This window comes from Xiphophorus maculatus, chromosome 14 (assembly GCF_002775205.1).
Source record: "Xiphophorus maculatus strain JP 163 A chromosome 14, X_maculatus-5.0-male, whole genome shotgun sequence".
Taxonomy (NCBI): Eukaryota; Metazoa; Chordata; class Actinopteri; order Cyprinodontiformes; family Poeciliidae; genus Xiphophorus; species Xiphophorus maculatus.
Window position 1 is genome coordinate 12,079,771 of NC_036456.1, and position 19,715 is coordinate 12,099,485.

At 38.4% G+C, this 19,715-nt stretch overlaps 1 protein-coding gene across 3 annotated transcripts in view; it reads right to left on the reverse strand.

Moving 5' to 3' along the window:
- Nucleotides 1-19,715, reverse strand: part of arap2 (ArfGAP with RhoGAP domain, ankyrin repeat and PH domain 2) — a 131,195-nt gene that overhangs the window by 76,094 nt on the left and 35,386 nt on the right. For all 3 annotated transcript variants that reach the window (XM_023346498.1, XM_005804764.3, XM_023346497.1), the window contains exons 9-10: nt 14,750-14,943; nt 3,843-3,949 (exon numbers count right to left, since the gene is read on the reverse strand). In XM_023346498.1, the coding sequence (XP_023202266.1) occupies nt 3,843-3,949; nt 14,750-14,943 (301 nt within the window). The remainder of the gene's footprint in view (nt 1-3,842; nt 3,950-14,749; nt 14,944-19,715) is intronic.

Genomic DNA, 19,715 nt, shown 5'->3' on the forward strand with positions numbered 1-19,715 from the left:
TAGAGAATAGCTTTGTCTGCATTAAAGCATGTAGAGTTTGCTAAGGATTGCAATGGTATGGATAATTATTATTGCTTTAGTAATACTTTTAGTATTTTTGTACCTAAATGAACAATGATCATCAATTTTAGTTGCAGAAACCTTGATTGGTCAGAAGTGATGTGTTAATACTGAATGTAAAACAAACAAGAATCCTTTACTGAAAAGCTTTTAAAACAGATGTGCACATAGAGAATGTATCAGTTTTAAAGTACACAGATTATCATGTTATAATTTGCCATCATTCTGTTTATAAAGTAACACTGGAGGCTTTCCATGCCTCATGAATTAACTGGTTTATTCTTTTACTGATAGACATGCTAACTCACGCAGATTGATGCAGGTTTTTGCTTTCAGATACAGTAAGCATAGTGGTGGAAGAGGTAACGGTTCCAAAATAAACCATCTTTCCCTGCAGAATGAGCCTGACAACAAGCTAATGTTACCTCGCCAATTAACACGTTTATTTATATTCCCCCATTTGCTAGCCTGCAGTAGGATGTTTATTTTGCCAACAGATATGCTAACTCTTGTAGCTTGTTGCTTGTTGTCACCTTAAGAAGGTGTAGGCTACGTATGGGTGGAAGAGGCATCAGTTCTAAAATAAATGTGCTCATTGTACAGAATTTTCTGCCAGTTTGTCTTTAAAAAGTAACACTGTAAACCTGAGAAATGTTAGCTTGTTAATTAGCCAGAAAACCCGTATCAAACTGTGTATTTTCCCCAACAGACATGCTAAAATTTGCAAATTGATGTAAAATATTTCTTTTAAAACTGTTAACTTAAAAAATGTAGCCTACACATAAGTGGAATACATATTTTTAAAATAAACTTGCTCATGCAAAAATTATAAATGCCATCTAAGCTTCAATTGGCTTCACACAAAATGTTCACAGTTCAACTTGTCTTTGCCTTCATACATTTTATCTGCCATTGACATATGACCAAGAATGAGAACAGAACAGCTTTTCCTCACTGCCTCCACCTATCTGAACATTTTAATAACATTTTGGTTTAATCTAATTTACCATTTTGCCCCTGAGAAAAAATATTACAGATGATCTTTAACAGAAAATACCATAACAACCTTTAAGAAAAAACAAAAAATCGACCTTTTTAAACTCACTTCCAATTGCTCATAAACTGATAAAATTTTTAACTGTATAGTAACTTCAGTGGATGTAATACTAGATGGTGTACAACACCCAGGTAATCAATTAAAAGACGTTGGCAATTAACCAATTGCCAACTGTCGCCACAAGCTCAATCAGGAGGAGGGATTGATGCAAATCAGTGACTCAATGCAATTAGTCGAGTCTCCTTACATAAACTAACGACTAACATCACAAGCTGAATTGACCTTAGTGTTATAAATAGAATCCCAGTGGAAACTGACTGAATGAAATTTTGTATTAACGCTTGTATTTATAGACAAATAAAAATGGATAATTTATTCTTGAAAACAGTGGCTTCTACATTTTAATCGAGGAAAGCAAAACGACAAGTTCACAGCAAAACATTACAAAGTGGTGAGAGAACTGTGGAGACATTAGGTTTACAGGTACGCCACAACTAACTAAATGTCACGTTGCTGCTGATACTGAGAAGCTGAACAGTTTTCTCTTTTCAGATTTTTTAGTTACAACTGTGTTCAACATCCTTCAATGACAAGACAACATCCTAACAGACCTATTTAATGCAAATGGTGAAAGCTTTTCGCATTTCTGCACAATTGTTTGTGAACACAGACAGGAAAACTTTGATGTATTAAAAAGTCGACCTTTATCTTTAAAGTTGGCACAAAATCAGTGGTGTAGTAGTAAATTAGTCTTGCCAACAGCAACCGTTAAACAGATGTTTCCCAGTCCAAACAGATGTTATTTTTTTTGTTCTATCTAAATTTAAATGTCTTTGGTTCATCAAACTTTCCACCGACTATGAAGTGTTCTTGTTTTGCCCTAAAAAGTCGGCTGCTGCATTCCCCACCTCGGACAGAACACTTTGTCCACTAAAAGGCTGCAAAACAATGGAAAAGCCAAAGTGAGTCTCCACAGCTTAAAGCGATTAGATGAGTTTCTCTCTAATCCCTACCTTGAGCAGGTGGGAGAACGCTCGAAGGGCCACCAATCGATTCGATCCACAAACACAATCGCGTAAAGAGTAAAACCCTTTTAGCAATGACCTTATCAAAACTATTCTGCAGACGCAAGCTAATTGTGTGTTGTTTTTTTTTCCCCCCCCCCATCTCTTTTCTTCTGGTACAATTACGACTGGTGTGTTAACGAAGCAACCATACAACGACGGGAGTATTAAGGTAGCTGCCACAAATAGATCGATCAGATACACAATACAGCTAGAAGCACAAGGCCAAAAAGAAAAAAAAATCTTTACACGTGGAAAAAAAAAAAAAAAAAGAAGGGAGAAACAGTGAACAAGCGCACACAAACAAACAAGCTGGACTTTCTTTTCCCGGCAGCTGTCATGCTTGTATTCTAAATGGGCCATTACGGCACAAACAAGCGGCGTGCCCATTGATTGTGGGCCCTAGGGAAGGGGGGCGGAGACGGGAGTCACCTGAAAGGCTCTGAGCTCTACAGAGGCAGAGATACCTCCACAAAGCTCTCAAAGGACGCTTCAGAAAAACAGCACTGATCAATAATTAGCGGTTTTTGTACAGGACACGGCTCTCATGTACTGCGCACAACGTGCTGATCGATAAGCTGGGTGTGGGGTATGGTGATTTCACAAGGCGCTTCCTGAGACAGATTTGACAGGAAGAGCTGATCAATAAAGGAAAAGCAAACTTAAGATTCTCTTTTGTCTCACTACAGCAGAGTCTTAACTTTTTGACATGCCTGCTCATTATTTTTACATTTTACACCTCAAAAGGACAGCATATGGAGTGCTTTTTTTCCCCCTTTCTTTCTTTTTGCATTGTCAGTGCATGGATTTGTTTTTAACGATGCTCCTGTTCTGCTCAGATGGCTCTAGAAATAAATCAATGACTTCCTATGTTCATATTCAGGTCTTTTTAAAACAAACAACAAAAGATAAAGTGGAGTTTCGCAGGCGGGAAAGTGACTTACTGATTGGACAGTTCCAGAGCTAATGTGCGAGATTGTTTTTTGGCACAAGGACTATGGACGATGCATGAGCTTCGAGGAACATAAACAACCAGTAAGCGTTGGCTGGGGACTTAAAATGAGATGAAAAAGTAATTGCCTTGATCTATTAACTAATTTCATGCCAAATTTCTCATCAAAGTGAGCCTGCCTTACAAAGGTTTATCTTATTGCTGTCAATATTTCTTACTGTCGGATAAAAAAAAAGTTCTATCATAAAGTAAGGTCAGAACCTTAAGTGAGACATCATCATCAGCTGAAATATGATATTTTACACATTGCATAAAAAGACTAACTTTTTTTTCACCGACATTAAATCAGACAAATTCATTCCTGTTTTACGTTTATTACCAAATTTTTAGCACTCTTGGCAAGGTTCACAATTTTTCCCATGTCTCTCCATTTGCGGATAACGGCTCTCACTTTGGGTTTCTGGAGTCCCAAATCCTTAGAAAAGGCTCTATAACTCTCCCCAGCCTGGTAAATTAGTTTTATTTTACGCATTCTTTGACGATCGAAGACATTTATGTGTGACACAAAAGAAAGAAAAAAAATCTGCAAGGTGGCAAATATTTTTTGCACATCCCTCCATCACTTATTGGCGGCCAAAGGAGATGAAGCAAGATGTCATGCAGGTACAGCGGTCACACACATAAAACTACAAAGGTAGAGCCAGCCTACCAGAAGTTTTTGAAAGGTGTGTTGATTTCAAAGCCTCTGCGGTCCATTTCTTTAATGTTAGCAGCAGTAAGCTCCACCTCGCATATACCAAGCCCTGCTCGAAAGTCCTGGGAAAACAACAAAACACACAGAAGAAAAAATATCAGCCATAGTGCTATGTTGATGCTAATAGTAAATTAACTATGTAAAAAGAGTTCATTTAAAAAGTTAATGTATGATTATGGCAAAATCCTAAAAATCATGCTGGATCTTTTTCTCTTTTTTTCAGTGTTTTTGTATTCCCCATCTTGTCACAGCAGGGAAAGGGAATCTGTAACCACAAATGACACTAGAATTATTATTTTTTCTTCCCATTTTAACAAAGCATCTAATGGACTTTATATTCTGGTTGTTTCTGTAGTATAGACTCAAAATCTCCTTAGTACATTGCGTGCCACCTTTAAATAATATACAGTTAAAACCTTGTTTCTATGAGAGCACATGAACTCAAAACCTAAACCTTTACTCGTGTCATTGGGAGAAAACCATCTTGTTGAACCAAAAGTAATTTAAAGCATTTGTTTTCTTTCTGACTGTATTAGTCTCAGTCTGTTGTGGAAGACTTCTGACCAACTCTCCTTTACAATGTGTCATGTGTGTTGACGTTTGCAAGTATTCTTTTTATGAACATCTCTCTTAGGGTCTCACTGCTGCATTTCAATCAGACTGAGCTCTTTACTCTAAATAGGAAGCTGCACAACTTTAATTATTTTCTGTTGGGTCATTTTGTTGTAGGTTTGCTGCTAGGTTTGGGATCATTGTCCTGTTGATTACCCAGTTTCAGCGAAGCTCTACCTCTGACAGATTTGACACTACTACACCTTGGTAAACACAGGACATTGTGGTTGACTGAGGTTCTGCAAGGTGTAAAACCAGCAAAAGACAATGACACTTTTACCACTATGACAGGCAGTACATATAGGGTGTCTTTTCTGAATGTGGTGTACATTATGACCATCTCTACTTTAGGTTTTCTTTTCAAAGAGTATTGTTCCAGAGATGTTATTAATTATTCAGGTAATGCTATGTAAATTTCTGCTGCCATTATTCTTTTCAGAGTGTAGTGTTGTCTCGTAGTCTCTATTTTGAAATGATTAGGAGTAGAAGGCAACTTTTGGAATTGGAGTTCAGCCCAAATATTGTACAGTGGCAGTAGAGGATGAGTTTAAAAAAATGTGTTGGGTAAGAGATTTCATTTTAAATCTCCTTAAATCTCCTGATCTACTTTCTTGAAATAAGTTTAATTTCTTCAGGGGCGCAGTTGTTTTCCTTAACTTTTTTTCTCACCACAGTTCCATTTCCTTGTGAAAAGACATGCCCTTGAATCATTTGACATTTGATTTATATTGAAAAGGAGTGCACTCAATTTTGTTGTTTATGTATTTAAGACCATGCCTGAAACTGTCTGTGTTAGCATTCTTTATTAGACACCATATGAATTCATTTTGTCCAAGAAAGAATCTGTAGCAGCAGAGCGGTCATGAGGTTGGAGTCATAACCTTTTGAAAGGCTAAGAGCAAACACAAAGGAAGATTCCCCAAACCAAGTGGGTCATTCTTGTCCAGGGTTGTTTTCTGTCTGTGGCAGCTAATGGGACTGAATATAAAGTGATTTGTAATACAGAGGACCGAAGAAAATATAGTGCATCCTTTCTTCTCCCAATGACGCACAAACTGAGTCTGTATGTGACGCATGTGAGGGTTACAGAGAAACAGAAGGAAAGGGGGACTTTATTAAGTGGTTTTGTGCTGAAAAAGTATGCTTGTGCTTTTACCTGTGCAAAACAGCAAAGCGCTTTGAAAGCCAAAGTTGCACCTGGGGAATCCAAACCAACTTGAGTTTTCAGCCTCAAATTTTTCTCACACCGACACGAGAGTTTATGCGGGAAAAGCTGTTTTACTGAATTCCACGGCAAGTCTACTTTTCCTTGACTCGACTGTCAACTTTCACTGTTGTTTAGAACAGTTTCATAGCCTAAAGCTCTGACAAAGACAAAAAACAGGTTGGAAAGATGGGGAAAGCACCTACCAGCATCAATGGGGAGCTAAAACACACTCACTCAAGTGTGCAAAACACACACTACAGTCCACTGCAGAGGCACAGAGACGAAAATGTGACACAAAAAATGGAGTCAGGAAAAGAGAGCAAAAAAAAAACAAAAACACAGAGGTGATGGGATGAGGAAACCGAGAGGTGAAACAGGGTTTCAGTAAAATAAAATACAGAGATTTTCTAAAATAGGTCAGCTCAAAAGCTAGAAGTAAGTCTGTGTATAAAAGAATGCAAAAAAAAATAAAAAAATACAACAACATATATTGCACAGTGCTTTAAAAAGGTGTCATGTGGAGCTTCTGTTTTTTTCCTTTTTCTGACACTTAAAAGTTTAGGATAGTGCTTGGGGTAGTTTCAATGGACAAAATCCACTGTCAAGCACAAAGAACACAAATATGCATGCTCTGTTACAGCTAGCATAAAAACTAACAGCATGTTAGAAAAAGAGACAAAACGTGACAGTGTAATGGTCTGTGGCTGCTCTGCTACTTCAGGACTTGGCCGACATACTGTAGCCGATGAACTGCAAAGTTTGGTCTCCATTAGAACGTGGAGAAGTTAGATACGTTAAGAAATCCTGCATTAAAACCACCAACAATAGAGAAGGATTTTTTTTTCTAAAATGCAATTATACATAGTTCTTAAAAGGTAATTGCAAAACAATATTGGATCATGAATCACCAACCAATTCAATTAAAAAGGTGATTATGAACTAAAGATTGATGGCAAATTTGTAGAAAATTCAACTCAAGTGGCAGAGTTGCTAGATGTCTTTGTACAGTAAATAGCTTCATATCACAAAGTACATCAATAAAGGTTAATATAGAAATGCATTAAGTGTAAAATCTAGTTAAAGTTACATTCAGATCTTCAAGGGATCGGTATTTCTATGAGATAGACAACAGTCCATAAAGAAATGATATCCTCAATTATTTTTCCTTTAGATGTATAACTAATTCTACACTGTCCTTAATGCTGTAGTCATACCAAAATCAGAAAATTATGACCCTTTGTTGACTAGCAATTAGAAAGCAATCAGTGCATTTTTATAACATCAAAAGTTATTTAATGATAGCCGTTAAATACCTTTTAATGAAGATGACACAGTTATTTCTACTTCTTGTAACAACACAGAGGAGCGGGTCAAGCTGATTGACAGATGTTATAGCAAAGGAAACATGCTGGCTCAGTAAAGAAATGTATGAACAGTTTGAACATTTTCCACTAAAACCCAGCGAGCAGACATAAGCCCAAGACACTTATTTTCAGGTGAACACTTAGTCACGGCTGAATCTAGATTTGAATGTGAATTAAAGAACTCCCATAAAGAAGGTCTGCTCCAAGGTCACGTTCAGTTTGAGAAATTTTACATTTATCAAAGATTGCTTTCCTGGTTGAAAAATAAAGATCTGCCTTTTCCTCCTCAGTTATTAGTTTGCACATTATTCACAACCTGGTCTATCTTTACAACTTTAAATAAGTGACATGTATTTCCCAGGCAAATTGTACCTTTTTATATCACAAGCAAGTAATTATGTTATGGTATATGTCAAACATAACTTAAAAGAAATTGGGCTTCGCAATTTGATACCTTGAAATCGGGTATCGGTGTCTTTAGGAAGCTCCTGCTCCTTCCGACACGCCGCCTTCAGCACGTCTTTATGCCGTTAACAACCGTTGTTGGGAGTGCTGAATTAGTTTATATGATAAACTCAACCGACTTGCAGTTCCACCAGGAATTGCTAATTACTGCTGCCGCTAGTCATAGACACTCTCCACGATATAATTTACAATTTCATTGAGGGAATCTTTACTTTTTTTTTTCTTTTACATTTGAAAGCTATTTCCTTGGAAATCCTTATTTGAAAATTGCATATTATTATTAAGCAGATCACCTTTGTCTAATATTAGGTATTATTGATGATATCTATTATATTATTTTGTCGGTATGACAAAAAAAAAAAAGGCAAAAAGTGGCAGGCATGTTTCACAGCACTATTTCTGGTAGTTCTTATTCAGGAAGCTCAGATTGTAGCCCTGTTGTTGCATTTCTAAAAAAAATAAAATAAAATGTGTTTCTCGTGCCGACTGTTCATCACCGGCAAAAACAATCTCTGCTAATTACACCAAACAAAGAGGCAAATGAATCGACACCATCTTTGTTGATTGGGCGCATCTTTGGAAACGCACGCGGCCTCAGAGAGGAAAGGAAGCATGTGTTCATGTGTAGGAGAGCAACTCGCAGAATAATTAACGGCAAACTTTGCAAAGCAGCCAAATTTTGCAGATTGCAACACAAGATGGCAGTTGCTTAAATATTTGCAGAGTGCCGACTATTCCAGCCTGAACTTTGATAGCATTGTGTGGGCTGGTTCAGTTGGAGGGGGGGTGCTTTTAAAATCTTGATTTGACCGTCATTAGCCCCAATCTTTCCCACAAAATTAGAAAATTGGTGGGAAAATAGAACCAAACCATTGTTCTAACGACATCGAAAGAAGACCATGGCACTACCTCATGATCATTCATTACGAAACGTTACGGATAATTAAGGCACTCTGATCTGAGAAGAGGATGACAGAGGAGCTCAAGAAAGATAATGTGTGTGAAAGCAGTGGCTTTACTGTATATTTAGGTTTTAATTGAGCAAAAACTTTTGATGTGAGAGCTTCGGGGCAGCCAAAACTTGCCTCTCTCTCTCCTATCAATTATAGCTACATAGAGTTATTGCTCTTTTAAGTTCAGCATGTTCAGAGGTTTGAAGATGCGTGACGCGATAATGAGAGAGCGCAATGTGACAGAGCGTGAAGCGCCCCTCGTTCACAGCTCGTTCCAGCAAGTAACCAATCAGTTCAGTCACGGTTCTCCACTGTGATTCAAACAAGAGACATCTGACGGTTTATGTTGCCTGTGATTTCAAACATAAAGGTGTGCGCATGGTATGTGCCGAGAAGGCAATGCATTTACCTATATCTAATGACCCTCATCCATCTAAGATAGCCAATTAGAGAGCTGGATGTTAGCGGCAGTCCAGCATTCGCCACTCGTTACCTACCCAATGTGTGCTTTGGCCTTCTGCTCCCTTCAATTAATTCACCAAGGATGGCGAGAAGGAGGAAGCAGACAGAGAAAAAAGAAAGCTGGATAAAAATAACTCGCCCAATTACAACTGCTATGAGTTAGGTGGCAATTGTGGCGCTGACTAAGGAAGAGAGAAGAAGGAGGAGGGGGGGGAAGGTCAAAAGGTAAACATTTGCACACCTTTGAATTGCCTGGCTGCTGCTTGTCTGCATACAGTATTGACCTAACCACTTTTAAAAATAAATAAATAAAGAAGGGAACTTTAAGAAGTATCCTTACAACAGTGTGGGTTGTAACAATTATGTCTTATGCTTTCTACTTACTCCTTTTTGGAATATGCCAGCTATTTATTTATTTCAAACATGATAGAAGTATGAAACCACACACATGAACAAGGAATGCAAAAGACATATTTTTGTACAATAATCTTAACATGCTCATATGCCTTTGGTTGTACTGTTCTATAATTATTGTGGTTCCTAAAGTTTTGATGCTGTGAAATGTGTGGGGTTTTTATAAGTGGGTATCATTTACCTATTTGAAATAACTGCAAAAAAAAAATCTCTTTCTTCAAATGTTATTCAAAGCTTGTTCTAAATATTTTAGACATTTAAACAGTGAGGAAAATATAAGTATTTCATACAATGCTGATTTTTAAACTTTTCACCACTTAAAAAAAATTATGAGACAGAATCTAAAAAAAGAAAAATACAGAAAATCACATTGCATGACTTCTAAATAACTAAACTTAATTTTGTTGCTTGATATGAGCGTTTCATGCAAAGTTTGACATTTGATACAAAAACTTCTGTTTTCCATTACAGAGGCTGGACTGAACATCCCGCAGGATGGATTTTGTCTCATTCCTTAATACAGATCTACAGATCTTCCAGGTTCCTGGGTTGTCACTGGGCAACACAGTTTCATCTCTCTCCAAAGATTTTCAAATGGGTTCAGGTCTGCAGACTGACTATGAAAGACTGGTTGTTAAAGAACCATGACTTAGTTGCTCTGGCTGTGTGTTTCAGATCAATGTCACGCTGGAAGGCTGAGTCACGACCCATATAAATAAGATGTTTTCACCTCTATGCCTAACGGTTGGGATGGTGCTCTTGAGATTATGCTCATCCTTCATCTCTTTCAAAATACATGAACTTTAAACCAGAATGTTCTATTTTAGTCTCCTTTGATCATACAGCCTTCTCCCATGCCTCCCCTGGATCATCCAGATTGTCATTGGCAAACTTTATGGCCTGGACATGTGCTAGCTTAAGCAGGGGTAGCAGTTTTGAACAACATCCTTATATACCTTGATATCAGCAACTAGACGTGCTCTATTCCTTGTGTATGGGACAAACACATCTGCAAAAATACAAAATGCTAAAGACATAAAATGACCAGGACCTTTGTAATACAAATAGCATAGGAGAATGAAAGTGTGACTGTTGCCTTAAAGGGCCCTGATATGTCTGTTGAGAAATGAAGGACCTAGTGTAGAAGACATCCATTTAAAAAGAAGCACAACAGCTTTAACTAAATGCTAATATTGCTCCATGTCTACTGAATGTGTTAACAGCACACATTTTTAGCACACAGACTTTCAATTCTAATGTGTCAGCTCGGTGATTACAGCTTGTGTTTCCCTAACGTATCAGTTAAGGAAGAAAGATGCACTTGTGAACTTGGCCCTGAAGCAAAAATTATTCTTAATTTGCTGATTATTCTCTTAGAAAAAGAAAGAGGGCATTGATGTGAGAAATTCATTCTCATTAGAAATTCTAAACAATTTTGTTTGTTTTTTTTAAGCCTTGGGATTATGCCAGTTGTCACAATAAAGAGCAGCAAAGAGCTTTTAACCTAAAATAATTTCCACATAACAGGCTACAACTGAATGCTTAATGTGTTTTGACAAGCAAATCAGGAATGCAACTAGTAGCGACCTTAAATCCGACGTGACAAGACGAAAGACTACACACGTGTCAATTGTTACTTCGTGTATTACAACAGAGTGAGAATACAACCAGAGACACAAGGGACGTATGAGAAAAGACACTAAAGTACTATTGATTTCTCTAATACTAAAGCCCACTGTTGTGAAATCCTTCTGAGAGTAAAAGGTGATTGCACTTGGAGCATTTTTTTTTTCTCTTTTTAACCCAACTGACTTTCTTTTACCTTAGTGCCTAAATGACCTTAAACACAGCTCCATCACGGCTTACGATTCATGAGAAAATGGGGAAGGGGTGGTGAGGGAGGTGCTGGGTGGATGATGTTTCCAATAGCTCGTTCATCATGTTAGATTAAATACTCCACTTCACTGATCTTGAACGGGGCACAGTATCCCTCTCTTTCTGAGCTCTCGCTCTCCATCACCCTCTCATTCTCTTACAAACCACCAACGTTCGATTCTCACTCATGCAAGCCTTTGCGCTGAAGTGGTCTCTCCATCCCCTTCACTTCATCTTTTCCGTCCCCCTCCCACCTTGTCCCGGTCTTTTGATATGGTATTCTTGCCGTCTTGTCTTCCTATTTTGCCGCCCGCTTTCCCCCTCTGCAAAACGTGTTGCTGCTGCCGCATTTATGTGGCGGATTGAGCTTGTAAGCTGAAATAATACAATTAATTTGCGCTCTCCCTGAACCTCTCCTTCCCCGCGCTTCTCCCCGCCGTCTCAGATCAAGGAAGTGGAAATGTGCTGACATGGAGGGATACCCCAAAGAGAATTCTAACAAAGATGTTTGTTCACGCTAATGAAGAAAATAATGAAAGGCAAACAACAAAACTGCAAGAGCGAGCAAAACGAATTCGGCGCCAAGGAGGGATGGAAATGAGCTGAGTGCAAGTGGCATTATCAAATATGCACACAAATCTGAGTGAGGCAACAGTATCACTGCTGTGAGGAATCTTTCAATCTCATTTTGCTCCTGGGAAGGGAGTCGGAAGATATGATGTACATAAGCAGGGACTATCGGGGCCTAATTGGACAGACATCAAACAAGAATACCTCGCGAGAAACTGTGAACAAGAAGAAAGACATACCTATTTTTTAATCTATAGCTAATTGGGAGATTAGGCAAGTAAAATAGGTATATTAATCTGCATCGGTTCAATATCAACACAAAAAGTTAACTACGGGACTCTAGGTAACTGTAGTGCTGTAAAACAATAGGGTGTATATTACAGAGTTGCCAGTGAGTACTTTATTAAAAATAACTTTGCAGGTCAGACTTTCAGCAGAGAAGTTTTGTGCAACAAAATGAGTGAAAAGTTGGGGTGGTGGTATGGAGGTCTTCCAGACTGTCACCATAAATCATCAAAATATCAAAGAAAACATGCAAAAAGCTCGTCAGCACTGTAAAGAATGTGTTTATTTTTATTTGGTCATGGAAAAAAAGAAAGTTTTGATTTCAATTCAATGTCAATAAAAAAGTCGATTATAGTACATGCATCATTTTTGGAGTGTTTTAAATGTTATGCTGTGAAATATACCCAACTTACCATCCATTAAAAACATGCTTCTCTATTAAAAGAAAATCATTTTAAATCTAAATCTTCCTACATGCATGAATGACCAATATCAGACTTAACTCCAGATGGGTCAAACTTTGTTTAAATTATTTAACATTTAACATTTTAACAACAACATAAATCATTTTGTTTTAGTTTCAAAATGCAGTGCAGGATAATGGGATGACAATACAAGCTACTCCATCTCATGTAAGATTAATATGTGATGCATCAAGAGGAGAAATGCTCTCTAAAGCATCTGCAAGGCATGCTGTCTGGTGATGTTCATACAGTGCTTTGGGTGACGGTCAGGCGGTCTGGCAACTGCCTGATAGCTCGTCATTCAACAGCATTCCTCCGTTTGGGCTCTCTGTTTTAAATGTCTTTTACATTTAAAAGACTGTTTTAAATGTAAAATTTTATATTTAAAAACAGAACGCAAACCTAATCATTTCCACACAACCTTAGTCCAAATTTGACTTTTTGTTTATGTCAAATGTACACTTCTAAAGTTTTTAAAAGGTTTCCTAGTGTCTCATGGTGCTTTACATCCAGCTAGAAAAAATGCATGTATTATTTCAGTGTTTGAGAGAAAGTTTCTGTTTTAAACAGTGCCAGCTTCTCTTAGTTTTGCCATACTTGACTTTTTGCAAATTTCTACCTACTTTTCCCTCCTGCTGTTTTGCTGTTCGGCAGCGATTTGCATAAACGTGTGACTGGCGTAGACTCTGTAGTAGGAAGGCCTTTGCATACTAATACTTTTCAAGCAACATCAGTGACACATGCCTGCTTCCTCCACCTCACACTAGCTTTGCTGAAATTGCAGTTTGTTATAGACAAGTGTGACTTTCAATCGGCATCTAGAAAATAATGGAGAGCCAACAGCCACACCTTCAGATGGGTGGATAGTAAATAATGAACTTCCTGAGGTTCGGCAACTATTACTTTCTCCGCCGTCTTTCTATTAATGCACTCTTTGACAAACATGTTAATATCCACAAAAACAAAAAACCAAAAGAAATTGAATAAACTTTTTTCCATCAGTCACAGCGCAAAAGAAGACTGAGAATGACAAAAGGCATGCAGTGCAACAAAGCTGCTTTTTTCAACCAGCGCAGATGTTAGATCGAATTTATCCGTATGTCTTGAAAAAGTAGTTACATGAAGGAAAAAAATGCAAATTTTATACATAAGAATCTGAAAAGTTCACCTTGCATCTGTCTTCAGCTCTGCTGGGTCAAAACTTCAGGGGAGCTTAACCACATTTTGCTGCAGTAACACTTGCAAGTGTTTCTAATTAGCTCTGTCCGTCATCACATGAACTCTGACCATCGTCAGTGACTCTCCTAATGAAAAGCATTCCCACAGCAGGATTACTGCCACCATGTTTCACACTGGGGACGGTTTTCAGTGTTAGTTTTCAACCACATGTTGCATTTCACATGGAGCTCAATACGCTACCTGTGGTTTCAACTGATCAGAGCACTTTTTTGTCATATCTCCTACTTGGCTGGGAGCAAGTGGTCATCTTTCTTATGGTCGTCTTTCAACAGTGCTTCTTCTTCTTCCCATTCTCCATTACTTCATAACTGCTTCTTTGGTTAATGCGCTCCTTCCCCAGCCTTTCAGTTTAGGTGGATGGTCATGTCTTGGTAGGTTGTGTCAAACATTTTCTACTTTTACCTGTTGGATTGAACAGTGCTCCTTTGGATGTTCTAAACTTATGATATTGACTTGCTTTGATCTTTGCCACAACTTTATCCATCTCCATGTTCACCGAGGTTCTTAAATCATAGTGAAATACATTGACGTTTGCGCTTCTAATAAAAGAAATTCAAGAAAAGCTTAGAGGGTCTGTATAACGTCTACAACTCAACTTTGGATTTGCACGCCAAGGTGTTGTATTTCTGATTGCTGTCATTTTTCTTACTTCCACCATCAGAGTGTCTGCAGTAAAGAATTGACAGCGGTACATGGGGCTGAGCAACAAGGTTGCGAACTAGTCTTTTCTGTGTGCTAGCATGTGCTTTTTCTGCAAGCACCCAGTATTTCAGAGTAGACGGAAACATTTTAAAACACACATGTGCATACGTAGATATTTACTTTCTGCATTACACATTCACGAGCCTCTCCAATTCTCCCACCGCCTCTTCAAGGTGGCTTATCATCTTCCGTCTTTTAAACACGAAACTGTCATTCTGTACAGAGGAGTTCCCGGTGGTGTTGGAAGTACCTGTTCTGTTTTGCAGAGCCTGACTTTACTCCCCACCAGGGACACCAGCAGTCTGCCTTTGTAACCACGGAGCTCCAGCAAGCCTCGCTTGTTTGTGGAGGAGAGGTGGGAAAGGCTGTCGGTGCACTTCTGGGAGCTGCTGGCGGGGGGGCGCACGGCCGTCTGAAGAGTTTCCATCCACTCCTGGCGCTCCCCTGTGGACACGTGCATGAGTGAGAGACAGAAGCGGAGGAAGAAGGGAAGCAGATGGCGGATGAGGACACATATGTGAGAGTGAATACAAAGGGGGAACGGAATTAAGAAAATAAGAATACAGAAGAAAAAAAAGACATTGAGAGTTCAGGATCTCCTAGAGTCTTTACATCACACTGTTAGTTCATCATTTTTCAATTTCTTCACTGAGTTATATTGGTTCTTTGACTGCTCAAGCGCAACTGAATGTGATACAGAATATTCCAGGCTGAAAGAAAAGTTATTGAAACACAGGATGAGGCACAATTGCTAAAATGATCCCGGCTCGCAGAAAAGGAAATCCTACAACGCTGAAGGAAAGTAGTGAATATCTCCACTGAAGACATAGATGCAAGTGCCACTTTTACATTCTGAGGCTTCGGGGCAAGAAGCGATGTGGGTAATTTCAGACTAACACATAAATATATAAATGTACCAATATAACTGATCTTCTAATGATCAGTTCACAGACTTGCCTCAAAATAGAAAGCAAGTGAGCAAAGTCACAGAAAGGTGTGAGCACATTTCACAGATAAAATGTTCTGACTGTTTAACAAGTATATAAATATACATTCAGCTGAGAGTCTTGTTTCATCAAAGAGTTTGCCTGATAAGGCTTTTAATGACGTGTTCCATAAATACAAAACAAATCTTAGTGAATTAAAATGAATAAGGAAAAAGCAATGCAAACCGTGTTTACAGAGAGTTGTAGTTAAGATGACATGGCCTTTAAAAGTCTGAGTGATCAAGCAAAACAGTAGAAACTATAAGCATGCAAATACTTGTGCATGACAATTAAACAAATGGAATTTCATCCAGCTTTCATGTTTAGTTTGGTCCCAAAAATTCTCGTGTCCTTGAACAAAACACAAAATTTGGAAAAAGAAAAAAAAGGAAACTTACTGAAAATCCCTCCCTGGATCACAGCTCAGCTAAATGGACCAACACAGAGCAAAGGCGTCATGTTCCAGCCAGGGTTTTACATTCAAACAATGTACACTCAACAGGGCTTGTCAGACATCTTCCTCTGCAACTTTTCAAACAGACTTAAAAGGAGACACGAAGCCGACACTGTAAAGCCCATTCCCCCACCGCCCGAGACACTGAGCTATCAAAGCCAGCAAAGTGGAAACACAAGAATTACCAAAGGATTGCAAACACACACAGTCTAACATCACAGGTCCAGAGCTGAGCCCACAGAGGCAAGTGTTCAACACAAAGACAGAAAAACAAGCATCAAATAAAATCTGCAAACTAGTATCAAACTCCGGAATCAGTTGGGAAAGTCTTGCAAATTTGAAAAAGTCAAAAGAATCCACTTTTTTTTCCCCTCCACCATTCCTTTATTGCCATAAAAAAAGGACATTTGAAGGTTTCTAAAGACTCTGAAAAGTCAACAGAGTTATGTGCAAAATTCATGCATCTTCGGAGCCAAGATCCAACAACAAACACCAGCGATGGGACCGAACGAGAGGCGCTCATCGGGAAAACACAAGATGCCAAAGTAAAGCTAGAGGAACAGGAGGTTGCATTTGTCACCAACTGTTTTAAACATTGATGCTTTTACCTCGAGTAATAACTGCTCTGCTGGCTTTTGGTGTCCAATTACGTTCATTATGTGCCTGTTCTTTGATATGCACAAATCATGTCAGCACAGCTAACAAAGTGGTTGCCATCCAGGAAATATCAAGAAATTTTTGCAAATCACACTGCCGAAGCCCATCTATGAAAGGAATAAAGAAAATAATGCTTTCAGTTATGGCTTATTGATCTGTCTTTTTACTTTTTCCCCTTATGGTTATTTGGAGAACTGAAGTTCCCAGAGCTGACAGGTACTCTGTGTCTCCTTCAATGTATCGCAGAATGAAAAGAAATCCAGTAAGGAACAACATGTACCGGACTGGTAAGGATGAAGAGGCACACTGACATCTAATTGTCTACACGAAGAACCCAATCTGAATAAAGTTTTGTTGTGCATCCTTTCGACAAGTGCAGGAGATGCACTGATTTGGCCTTCAATAGGCAACATAACTGAGATTATTTATATGATGAATACATGTTTCTGAGTCCAAGTTTAAGCTTTCAAAGACGGCGAACAATTTATGCACATTCTTAGCCATTTCCAAAATGTGCAAAAAATTCTTTCAAATTGCATCTATGGGATATAGAATGTAGAGATTTTAAATGAGAAAGTGAGTTTAATCCACTTTGAAATAAAACTATAGCACAAAAGTGTATTGCATATTTTGCTGATTATTGACTTATTATTTTAGCTTAGAGTGAGTAAAACAAACATATGGCTTCTGGGAAAACCAGAAAATACAGAAATCTCATCCAAGAGTTTTAGAAATTGGCCTCCCAATTCTACTGATCTCAATAAAGCAATCTATGAGACATCCTACGCATGAAGGCTCCACCTCTCAAATTCCAGGACAGATCTTGTGCTAAGACCTTAGCTACAGAATCCACAGCAAATCTTTAGAGGTCTAGTGGTGAGGGCTGTTTTGGTAGCAAAAAGAGGAACCAACACACATTTGGTAGATGCCCTTTAAATGAGCAGGAACATGTTTTTGCTCTTGATCCACAAACATGATGTTGAATACTTTGCTTTTCTGGTTTGATTAAAACACAACTGGAGCATGTGTTGTTGTCCTAATGTTGAATTTATCTGCAGAATGACAGTGTTTCTTAAGCAACTCCTAGTCAAACAGACGGTTTATCCCTCGACTTTGGTTATAAACACATCCCACGGAGAAGTTTCTCATCTCTGCAGGCCTTCCCGCCCAACTGAGGACCCACACAGTGCATCTGTTTCCTGTACCTGAGCTCATCTCTGGTCCAGCAGCCCATGAAGTTCTTATGAATTCACAAAGAGCTGGCGTATCAATAATAAACAACCTTCTCAATTATTGACAGCTCTGTACATCACTACTCTTTACTGTTCGTCCCCACCTTGCTTTCAGAGGTCCATTACCTGCCCTGCACTCACTTATTTGCCTGTTCATTTATTCAGGGGCCTCCTTCTTTTCTCCTTCTGCTCATCTCTGGCTTTCGACCAAGCTGTCAACCTGACTGCAGATGGAGGGATGGAGAGAGGAAGAAAGTTGGGAGAATTAGGAGAAATTTACGCCTGCATGTGCCTATCTGATTTGCGTTCTTGAAATTTTTTTTTTTCTGCATATGTTATGGAGTATGTCTCTCTTCAAAAGCAAATAAAATTTCTACATTGCTTGCCAAAATCAGCAGTTTTTTTTAAACTCTGCCTTCACCTCTGCATGCATAAAATAAATAAATAAATCCCACCGCTCCATCCAGCATTCGGCGCTTATTACAGGAAATATGCATGTGCAGCCAGCTATCTGAAAGACTGTTCCACTCTCCACCAAGAGAGACGAGGAGAGAGAGGCATATAATCCTCACAGAAAGTGGATGAGATGAGAGCCAGGTCCACTCCGCGCTCAACAGGGATCTTAAAAGCCACCCACACGGTCTCTATCAGCAGGAATAACAAAAGAAAAAGGGAAAAAATAAACAAAAGAATATGGTTTTTTTTTGTCCGGTTCCATTTATTTTCTCTCATTTCAAACATTTCATGCCAAAATCTACAAATACTGAATTAAACATTCACATTAGTGTCTATTTGTTGAATGTTCGTATTTCTCATGCAGCTGACATTATGAGCTATACAAACCACATTTCCATTATAGCCCGTTTGTATTGCCATCACCTAAATAACTTGCATTTGCAGAAAACAGGTTGATGACCTTTAAGAAGATGCAGAGCTTTACACAGAAATGGACGGACTCTGAAGCACCGTTTCAACTGACAGTATGCCTCAGGTCGGTGTGTTTTTATTACTATTAAAAGCATTTTATGGTCAGATGAGACAAAGACTCAGTCTATTTAACAATGAATGCCAAGAAGCATGTTTAGAGGGCTCAATGTGATTGTTTAAAAAGAATAATAAAAAACATAATTAAACCCCAAATTAATTCTTTTTTGCAGATAATCTGTATAAACTGGGCCCCAACTGTGCCATCTTTTGCTACTGTGCAAATGTTGACATTTTTGAGTAAAACTTCTCAGTGCTGCCCTCTTTGGACTAAAGAGTGGGTACTGCAATTGGTTTTTCCTATTGGTTACAAATGGTATAGCTTAGTTAATTAGTTTTTATGATGCTGCTTGTTCTTTATGTTTTCTAACAAACCCATGGGATCCACCACAAAACCGATGGATGAATTAATTCAGATTAATTTACACACAAGCGGACAGTGTCTATTGATTTGGTGACTTGTGAATTTGTTTGACCTGAGTTTTATTCAGGGAAATTCGTCAAGGGGGGGAAATACAAATCTACTCCACACTTTTCAAAATTGTATTTCTAAAAAAACAAAAAGAAAAATAAGATTAAAGGATGTGCACGACCTGCAAATACGTTTACAGAAACTAAATAAAGTCAAACTAAAGGTCTTATAATTCTAGATGTGTTCTCTCTCTGACCCGCTCCCACTGTGTTTATTTTTATTTACTTATTCTCTACATCTCTCTGGGCCGCTTCCCTGTCAACTCAAACTAAACCAACATGTTTTACAAGCACTTGTGGAAAGCAAATGCCAAGACATGAGAATACAAATCGCTTGCCTTTATATTTCTTTTTAACACAATAAATCTTGTCCTCTGTCAAGTAGCATGTTTGTCGGAAGCCCATCTGCAGATTTCCAACCCCAAAGTTCCA